Here is a 10,613-nt window from a genome sequence, read left to right as displayed (position 1 = left end):
TCCTAGGGAGACTGCGCAACACCCTTACTGTGCAGCAACTCTCTCTGACGCGCCAGCACTCTCCTGCGCACTTGCGCTCGCCAATGCGCCAGCACTCGCCTGCTTGCCAGCGCTCTCCAGTGCAGTGCTTTCCTGCGTGCCAGCACTCTCGAGCATTTTCTGGAAACTGCACACCAGCATCATCCTGCGCGCCAGCGCTGTTCTGCGCACAAGCGCTCTCCGGTTCTCCAGTACTCCTCTGCGCACTTGTGTGAGAGGCAAAAAGAACAAAAACAGAAAACTATTTGACAGGTCACCATTGCCCCATTCCCCTCCCCACAAACGCATTACAGCACACCCGCTGGGAAAAGAGGGAAGAGTCTTTACAGAAGTATTCAAGATCCCAAAGATTCCATCTTCCAAGGCGGATCCACCACATCTACCATTGGACGAGACTCCTCACTGGGAACCCTTGGTCCCTTTCTCTTCAGGCAGTTTTTCTGACATTACCACTGTCAGCAAACACAATCTGGACGTTGCAAACTGCCTATCATTAGCTCGCCAACGTAATTGCCAGATTACCGATCACTAGCTCACTGACCGCCGTTCACTAGTCCACCAATCGCCAATTTCTAGCTCATCTTGTACCAATGAGAAATCATCAACCTACTGATCTCTAGATCACCGTTTGCTGATCGCCAGAACGCCAATTGCTAGCTCATCTTCCTCTGATCATTGACCTCCAGTCTTGCCAATTGCTAATGATCTCCGATTGCTAGCGTGCCAATCGCCGATTGCTAGTCGATAACCAGTGCTTAGACACATCAAAAGAATGGAGGAGGGACCATAGTGCTGCACCACACGTCCTCAAGCCTGTGGACAGAGTCCGAAAGTACCTTCACTTGAATCTCGTTAAGAGATAAAGGCCAACTTTCTGGTCTTTCAACAGCCTCATCGGGTCCTAATGGACCACTCAGTGTGATGAGCAACAACACCACATAGGGGCTCACATCAACAAGCAAGAATGAATTTGCTCGCAGCCTCTTCCCATCTAACAGTATAAATACTAAGAGGGGCTGAAGTCTGCTCGGTACCACTATCAGCCCGCTTCATTCCAGACTAGAGGAATGTGCTCGCCGACAATGTGCACAGCATCTCAGATAAGATGTACCAAATGGTCTTTGGATCACCTTTTAGCCCACAAAAGTCTTAATTTTACGGGGTTCTGCAACTATGGATCTGTTCGCAACGCCCCTAAACCTCAGGCTTCCGCTGCTCCCCAGTCCTAGACCCCAAGGCTCTTTGGCAAGAGGCATGCCAACAATGGTGGGTACAACAACGATGTTTACGTCTCTTCCCTGTTTTTGTCTGAAGAGAAGGGTACTCAACAAGGCTAGAACATTGGTCAGCCTGAGATCTCAAGGGCTCTCATAACTTGGCAATGCCATTACGCAGAACGGTTTCCAAAACCTTCTGCAGCTCCTGATAGAGCCTCCAAGAGAACCTTCTCCACATCACAGACGACCACACTTCGACATCTACCACATGCTATAGCTTCATTATGATTATACGCCTGGAGACAACTCAGCACCCCCTCTCTCAGAGAGGGTTTTCGTAATAAGTTGCGTAGAGGTTGTCTAGATATCTGAGGAATTCCTCAGGATGAGTCTACCAGGCAAAGTATTAGTTCTTCTGTGGTTGGTGTCATGGGAAAGCATATCTCTCCACTCGATACCTCTATTCCAGCAATAGCAGAATCCTCGAGTATATGCAGGAGGAAAAGACCCCCTTTTCAGTTCCAGAAGGTAAAGACGATCACTCAACCCCGAGCCTCGCCTTCAAACTGAAAGGAAGGGACATCCCCTCATCTCTAGATCTTTCCTAACTCATGCGGACTTACAAACTTGTCTTTTCCCAGTCAGAATTGAGACCTCTCTCTCGGAACGTGGTTCGGGTTTTTTGGTCTCTAAGGAGACCTTCCTACGGTCCACTTCACCAGGCAACAAATTTTCACCTGGTTTAGAAGATAGTGTTCTTACACACTTTGACAGCGGTCAAACGAGTCGAGGAACTTCATGGTCTCTTTCAATATCGCACCCATTCATGAGAAGGGTGAAAGGCAACGTTCAGTTTCGTCCCTGAGTTTGTTACCAGACACAGTCTCCAGAGGTGACGGATCCTAGACAATAAGTCTCCACTCAGTAACTGACCATCCAGATCATCTGTTACTGTACCCGAGGTGAGGTTTGAGGTTCTACCTTAAGAGAATAGCAACAGCCCACCCAGGTCCCTTCTCTTGTTGTCAGCACTGGGAGAGACAAGAGGAGGATTACCAAAACATCATCTCTGCTGGATTCACTGAGTCATCAATTACGCTCTGAATCCAGATCCTCATCCAACACGTCGACCCACGATGTCAGTGGCATAGCTATGCCCCTGGCCCTTTTAAGCAGATTACTCTGTGACGCAGCTTCTACAAGCAAGGGTGTGAATGCTCCAGATAACTTTCACAACCTTTCTCCTGCAAGACGTGACCCACAGTATCTCAATACGATCTCTATGGGCCCTGTGGTGGCTGCACAACAGCTGGTTGTATACCTCAAGCTCTTTATTGGACAGGTAACAGAAGGTTAAGGGCACTGTTACCTGATTTTAGTCTGTGTGAATGAAAAGATTTGACTGGCTCTTATTCTTTTCTTCATCCTCCCCTCTCTTGGGGAAAGCAGCATCCTGGGTTCTCTGCATAAGCTGACCTCAAACCGCTGCAGGTAAACCATGCTCCCTTGTGTATCTAGTATTGAGCTAATACTGTTGCGTCCTCATACCCTGGTAAGGTGGTATTGGGAAAGTCTTGGTTACAACAGTTTTCCTACAAAAAGACTTGGAATAACTTTACCTAGACAGTCACACTTCTAAATATCTAAACATACAGCTTGCATAAGCCGCAGACCTTGCGTAACAAGGTTTTGGCGAGGCACAGCGACTCCTTATTCTGAGTGCTAACATACTCAGATAAGGAGCCCCTGGGTAAAGCCAAAAGCCAGATTGGCAGGGACGTCCACCATTTCTAATGGGTGAGTCACCCCTAAATTAATAGTGTAGGTTTGTATTCCAGTTGCAGAACAAATGACAAATTCGTTAATGATTTGTATTTTTCCTAACGATACAAACCGTAGCTATTCATACAAACTTGCCTGCCAGCTCTATCCCCCTTGAAGTCCTACCTCCGAGCAAAGTGAGCTAAATCACCGGTGTGTGAGTGGGACCGGTAGCAAGCTACCCCCTCCTACCCCTACTAACTAGCGGTATGGTTAGTTAACCCTCGCTAAATTTTAATGACTCGTCATTTCAGTTTCGCCGAAAATAGTACCACTAAATAAATAGCTAAAGGTTTGTATCGTTAGGTAAAATACAAATTATCTACGAATTTGTCATATGTAGGCATATGTTGTTGAAAGTAGTCTAGCTGTACATTGCACAAGCGGAAACATTTTGTATATTTCCGCGCATAAGACGACCATTAGTGCATAGGCTAGCTTTTGTTATATACTTAAAAATCCTCCAAAATAGATTAAATAAAGACCATTTTATATCATAATTTTGCTAAACATGCCACCTAAAACTGAAATCATTGCTTTGTTTACGTTTCATCACCGATCATAATGAATAAACGAACCCATTTACACCTGTGTATAAATTAGCTTTTGCAGCAACAGATATCTTAGCAAGTATTGATTATGAAGTAATAATATTATTAATTTTGTTTTACTTACTTTATCCTTAGTAATTGAAATAACTGAAATAAGAGCAATTCTATATCAAGTTTTTCCTAATAAACACTACCTAGAACAGAAAAAGTTTTCTTTACGTTTCATGGCCGATCATAATGAACAAACAAATGCATTTACACATTCAAGCGATAACTTACAATTCTAAGAGCGTTTAGTGAAGATGTTATTACATACATTTTACTTGCCATATCCCTAAAGATTTCTACACGTCACATAACAGAAAAGCCATTTTGTTAGTCAACAATAACAAACTACTGTACCACTAATGACAGTATGATGTGACAGAGAAGATGATGCTTGATAGGAGAAAGAGTGAGGATAATTCGAACCATGGTGGATTTTTAGTGAAAATTAATATGCTAATCAAAATTGGATTACTACCATTATTAACGATACCATTAAGTTTATCGGAGGCTAAGAAAAGAGAAAGTTAAAAGATTGCTGAGAACACAACCATAACTCTGTTTACATTTTGTCAGCTGATGTTTATAAACGAAAGTCACAGCATTTCATTTTAACGAATTCATTTTTAAAGCACCGGTAATAATACAATAATACCAACAATAAAAATAGAATAAGGATGCATGGAGTTTAGTGCAGGAAAAGTACCTAGCATAAGCTGGGTTAGATTAGCCTAAACCTACGGTAGGTCTCAAACTTTACTTACGATGTATAAGACGCAGAGCGAGTTTTTTAGTCAAATTTTTGGGAAAAAAGTGTTTCCTATTCGCTGTCAAATACGATACATTTGATGTCCTTTATGAAAGCAAACTTACACCTGTATTAATACTAACATATAGAATCCACCCTTTCTTCTTGTTAAAGAACAAATCTGTGAGTCCAGCTGGACGAGGTTTGACGTCTGAATTAACCATTTCTTATGCTGTCTTGCAGTATTATTGAAAAATCTTTTAAGAAAGTTGACAATTAGGCAAAGAAGTGATTTGTGGTTATTTTCCAGCATTGTCAATGAATTACATTACTTGAAACATTTTGTGTCAAAGACAATTCTGTTGTGGAGGTAAAGAACCACAGTGTTATGTATGAAGCATCCCAATTGTCTCATTTTGACAGCACTATTTGGACAAGTTAGATTTTTTAAGAGTTAACTGTGCTTCCATTAAAGCATCAAATTTAAATACTTTACATTGTAATATAGTGTTTATGTAAAGTGCTTCTATAAGGTTCCAATACTATACTGTACTTCATTACGGAAGCCATGTTGTTTATCAACCTTTTATCTACTTATCAACCTATTCACTTCTCCTTTTCCTATATCTGTTTATATATGTTGCCCTTAAAAGTATTGAGTACTGTACCAGAGAATTATTGTTATCTCAATATTTTATTGTTATCCTCAGATTTAATATAAAAAATAAATATTTTAATTATCCTTATCATTTCTAAAAAAATAAATACTTTGTCTTTTATCATTTCTAACTTGACATTATTTTTTGAGAAATCGGCAGAATCACAACATAAAAAACCAACAATAACCTAGTTGAAATACACTGAATATTTATAAATGATATTAATCAGTACACAATATTATGTATAATCAATTAGTTTAGAATATCTTTAACTGTTGGTGAAAAATAGAAGGATTACTGCATGAAGACAAGGCACACTATAGACAGTGTAGAATGGTCTTTGGAGCATCTCTTTGACTCCCTTTACTTTTCATGTATTCCCTCTCATCTTATAACCATACCAATTACTTTCCAACTTTTGATTTTGTTGTTGTGTTTTTCTTTGACTGGACTCGTAATCAGTTTTGTAAGGGAAATATGACTAAAATCTGTTATTGGAATAAATTTTTATTTTCTACACAATTTTCTTATTTTCTTTTAAGTGAATTAAAGAAGGGTGAAAGTATCGCACTGATTTGTTATTTCAGGTTCTGTTAGATCCTATTAATCTTTCATTGTTCCCATACTAACAAACCTTCCGTTATTTATGTGGATATTCTTTCAGCGGCAGCTGGAGGTAGCCATTTGATTTTAAATGCAAGGTGGCAACCTGCCTAACCGCTTAGTGGGCATGCAGGGAGTGGCGGGAGGGGTACCCAGCTGCCTCTATATATACTCTCACAGCTGTGAGAGACGTCACTTTTTCTTTTGGCTCAGTGGAGATTTGACGTGTCCTCTCTCCTGACTGTCAATGGACTTTTTAATCTTTGCTTTCTCTTTTCAGATGTGTGTCCTCCTCCTGCGATCGCCTTCATCATGCGAATGTGTCCAGGGCAAGAGGGTGCCGCATGCAAGACCTCATCGTCTCTTAATCCTCAAAACTCTGTTTCTTCCTACAGGAACCCTCAGGTTGCAGGTGAAGATCTTCCGGGGATCAGCGCACCTTCCACCAGCAGCGCCAAGGGATGAGCATCGCCATCACCTTGCCCCTCTGGAACCTCTTCCCCTGATCGTCATTCGCGACGGTTGGAAGATTTTAATGATTGTAGGTCAATCGTAGGTCATCACAATCAGAGCTTTCTTCTCCCAGAAGACGCTTACTCTCCAGAGCTTCACGCTCATGAAAACCGTAGGTCTCAACACTGTCTTCAGAGGCGTTCCTCTTCAAGAGGACGAGTCTCACGATCGGGAGCAAGGTGTAGACCTAGGTCCAAACGCATGCGTTCTAGATCGTAGTGATTTAGATCACGAGGATGGTATTCGCGCTCGCAGGGAAAACACTCATGATCACGAAGGCGGCGTTCTCGAGGGTATCATTTATGAGAAACGTTCTTGTTCGTGAGATCGGCACTCGTCACGCGACATACACACCGTTCTTGAATGAGAGCTAGACGCTTGCGTTCACAAACATCACGATCACGAACTGCTCATTCGCGATCAAGGTATAGACGTTCCTCATCTAGAGGTAGAGGTAGGTGTACGTGCAGTCCATCAGCCCTTAGCCCCTCAACCAGGCCTTCCAAACAATCTCTGACCGAACCTGGTGACGAGCTTGACCACTCCTCAGACAGCCGTCCAGCTAAACAATCAGTGTCTTTCACAGCCTGGGGAGTTTTAGCTAAGCGTTCGCCTTTGTGATACTCAGAGATGCGGCACGTTCTACTTCTAAAGTAGTCCCTACTCAGAGGCCTCCTCTGCCGACTTCTTCAGATGTAGGTTCTCCTCTGGGGCAGCAGGAAGGTGTTTAACCTTCCTCTTCCTCTGTGGCTCCTAGTGCTCCTTTTTGAAACTCAGACGTTTCATACGAATAACAACCTCTATTTTACTAAATTGCATAGGTCACGAGTATACTCATTCTGTATATTTCAGCGAGGTGTCAAAGTTTTCCCTAAACCACAGTCATATACTGTACTAGGTAAAACCGGGTCAATGTCCATGCCAGATCTAGGACTTCCACCCACCTAAGAGTGAGTCATCCACATAAATAACGGAAGGTTTGTTAGTACTGTATAGGAACAAATCACAAATTTGGAGATAATTTCTATTTTTCCCTAACTAATACAAACCTGAAGTTATTCATGTAAATTGGCCCGCCATCACCTATCCCCCAGAAGCCCTGCATGCAATAAAAAGTGACATCTCACAGGTGTGAGAGCATATTTAGAGATGGCTGGGTACCCCCCCTAGCCACCCCCTGCTTACCTGCTAACCGGTTAGGCAGCGTTGCCACCTCACATTAAAGTTTAATGGCTACCTCCAGCTGCCACTACAGTAAAAGAATATCCTCATAAATAACACCAGGTTTGTATTAGTTAGGGAAAAATACAAATTATCTCTGAATTTGTCATTTTAAGCATGAGAGGGAAAACATCCAGTTTCACCTAGCAGTTTAATGATCCCATGGTTGTAGTCGTAGAGTTTTGTGGCCCAAATTTGGTAAATCAGTTAACCCATCTAATTATTTACAGAGAGATTCCTTCTGAAAGTAAGTATGTCTGAAATAAAATATCTTCAAGATCTCCTCTGTACTTTTCAGGTACTTATATGTCAACAGCAGACCGTGGCAGGCAAACTGTGTCATTGACAACCCCCTCAGTCCTCCAAGGATAGCGGAAGGAATAGATCTACATGTCATCGACCTCACAACTTTAACCGAGGTAGCTCTAATTCCCAGTTTCCTGTAAAGAGACTAAATGGCCACCTTGGTCCCTGTGATGTATGACATTTATCCAGGTTTCTCATCAACAATGAAGTGTGCAGGATACTATATTTCTTTTTTATTTTGCTCATCAAAAAAGTTTGCATAAGTTAGAAATCTTAAAGAATTGTAGCTTTAGTGAAATACTGTTATGTATTGTTGACGAATGGAATTTTGCTTTTTGTAAGATTTTATTTTGTTTTCATGTCTGCTTGCTTGACTGAAGAGAGTAGTTAACCTAATGATTTCATTTTGATCTTTTTTTATATCTTCCTTTTTCCCTGTCACACAATGTTTTTATTCTGTCTTGAAAAAGAGAAACTCTTGAAATTATCTATGGTCACCTCATCCAATTCTCAGTCATCCAGATTCCAGTGGTGTGAAATTAGGTCATCCATAAGAAAATAATCAGGAAATTCATTCACATTGTACAGCATCATCTTCTGTACGATGTCTGCAGCTTTGTCTCTGAGAAAGGTCCAACCCTTTAATATATTTTGTCATATAAATTTCTTTATTAAAGATTTTTAATAGAAATCTTTTGTACATTTTTAGAGATTTTAGTAATTACATTATTGAATTTTTTCCACAAAATATGGTCTATTCTAAAAGTGAATTACCTTTGATTGAATGTGCAAGTACTGTACATTACTGTCTCTCGTCTCAATTTTCATCCTTCATTCAAGAGGATACCTTCCAATCTTGTCATATAAAAGTAGAAATTTTTATTTATAATACACTCCTCAGACAGCCGTCCAGCTAAACAATCAGTGTCTTTCACAGCCTGGGGAGTTTTAGCTAAGCGTTCGCCTTTGTGATACTCAGAGATGCGGCACGTTCTACTTCTAAAGTAGTCCCTACTCAGAGGCCTCCTCTGCCGACTTCTTCAGATGTAGGTTCTCCTCTGGGGCAGCAGGAAGGTGTTTAACCTTCCTCTTCCTCTGTGGCTCCTAGTGCTCCTTTTTGAAACTCAGACGTTTCATACGAATAACAACCTCTATTTTACTAAATTGCATAGGTCACGAGTATACTCATTCTGTATATTTCAGCGAGGTGTCAAAGTTTTCCCTAAACCACAGTCATATACTGTACTAGGTAATACATTATTCTCCATTTTTTTTACAACAGGTTGGAACCATGTTGCGAGCTCACAAGGCATACACCCCCAATGATGAGTGTTTCTTTATATTTTTAGATGTGTCACACCAGTTTGTTGCAAGGTAAGAGGATCTTTTGAATGTGAAAGCCTTCTGAACTCTAAACTTCTTGCTATAATGAATTAATATTCTTGAACTTAGTACTGAATCGAATGGATATAAACAAATTATATATGATATCACCCAACTAATTTCCATAAGAATTTTGCTATTTTTAGACTTTTTATTCTAACCTTCATATTTACTGCCATTGCATTAAACCCTTTAGGCTCCCTTCCTGAGATTCAATTTCTTTAAATTGACTTTGGTTTTATAACTTTTTATTTCTACCTTTTATCAGACTTAAAATGTTGCTTTTAACTTTTAATTCGTCTTTTTCTCTTCTAGTATAGCTATTCTACTTAAATTGTGTCCTTCACTAATTATCACCATTTATTTAAGTACAAATCAATGGACTGAAACTTGTCTACGGGAAATGTCCCCTGGTCAATATCCGTCGTTTGTATACAGCCCATTTAGCAGCCTGATACTTTTCGTTATAGTGTCCAGAGCCTTAACATCCTTATGAGCTAGGAATAGTTCTACCTGCTGAGTCTTCAACGGTCATTGTCTGATCCTCTCTGGTTACATCTTGAATGGAAAGTGCTAAGGAGCTAATCCATATGTATATTGTACTTTACTATATCAATATCCCTAACATATTTTCATCTTTTTCTCGATGGATTTTGCATGAGAGGACAACTAGTTATGAATTCATGGCTCTAGAAATAATTCTTTTCTGGTGGAATTTTTAATAAATTTTATGAATTTTTTATAAGAATGCAAGTTTGTTTATTGAAGCATATTTTTCCTGTTTACAAGATACTGAGAACTGGAAATCATGCTGTGAAACTTTATTTTCCTTTATAGCGGTGCTGAAGATAGACATGGATATATATGGGAGAGACATTATGGTGTCTGTTTGGCTCGCCTCCCCCATAAAGATGTCGTAAACGCCGTGGCTTTTAATCCGAGAGATCCAGAAATGTTAGTTACTGTCAGTGATGACCATAAAATTAAGGTAAGAAAAGAGTAACATTTCGCCATCAGCTTTCTAGCCATGTTCATCATCATCTTTAGCATGACCTAGGTGCAGTTTAGGGAAAAATTAGGAAAAGTTTTCTCCTCTAACAATGGAAAAATTCTTCAGGTGAGTCTATTAAACGGCTTTGAAATAATAAAAATTTGTTCTGTAACTGGAATCCAAACCTACGCTATTTATTAGGGGTATTACTTTCGGTGAACCCAAAAGGACGAGCCATTCAAATTTTAGCGAGGGTTAACTACCCATTCCACTAGTTGGCGGGGGGGTAGTTTGCTACCACTCCCACTCACACACCTGTGATTTAGCTCACTTACTTTTGGCTCAAATGGAGACCGGTTGTTATTGCTCTTCCTCCTCGCCTATTTTGGACTGCCATTAATTATTGTTTTTCTATCTATCTATGTATTTATTATATTCGGACCTCGTTAATCGTCGTTTTTTGCGGCCAAGGAAAAAAAAAATTCTTTGTGATAATTATTTACCCAACATTAAAAA

At 40.3% G+C, this 10,613-nt stretch overlaps 1 protein-coding gene across 2 annotated transcripts in view; it reads left to right on the top strand.

Moving 5' to 3' along the window:
- The window catches only part of Fbw5 (F-box and WD repeat domain containing 5), a 134,633-nt gene that overhangs the window by 116,470 nt on the left and 7,550 nt on the right, over positions 1 to 10,613 (top strand). For both annotated transcript variants that reach the window (XM_068360117.1, XM_068360116.1), the window contains 3 exons: positions 7,716 to 7,836; positions 9,006 to 9,097; positions 9,944 to 10,094. In XM_068360117.1, coding sequence (XP_068216218.1) covers positions 7,716 to 7,836; positions 9,006 to 9,097; positions 9,944 to 10,094 — 364 coding nt within the window. The remainder of the gene's footprint in view (positions 1 to 7,715; positions 7,837 to 9,005; positions 9,098 to 9,943; positions 10,095 to 10,613) is intronic.

The sequence above is a fragment of the Palaemon carinicauda genome, chromosome 36, assembly GCF_036898095.1.
Source record: "Palaemon carinicauda isolate YSFRI2023 chromosome 36, ASM3689809v2, whole genome shotgun sequence".
Taxonomy (NCBI): domain Eukaryota; kingdom Metazoa; phylum Arthropoda; class Malacostraca; order Decapoda; family Palaemonidae; genus Palaemon; species Palaemon carinicauda.
Note: the sequence above shows the minus strand (reverse complement) of the source record. Positions and strands in the feature narration are given on the sequence as shown.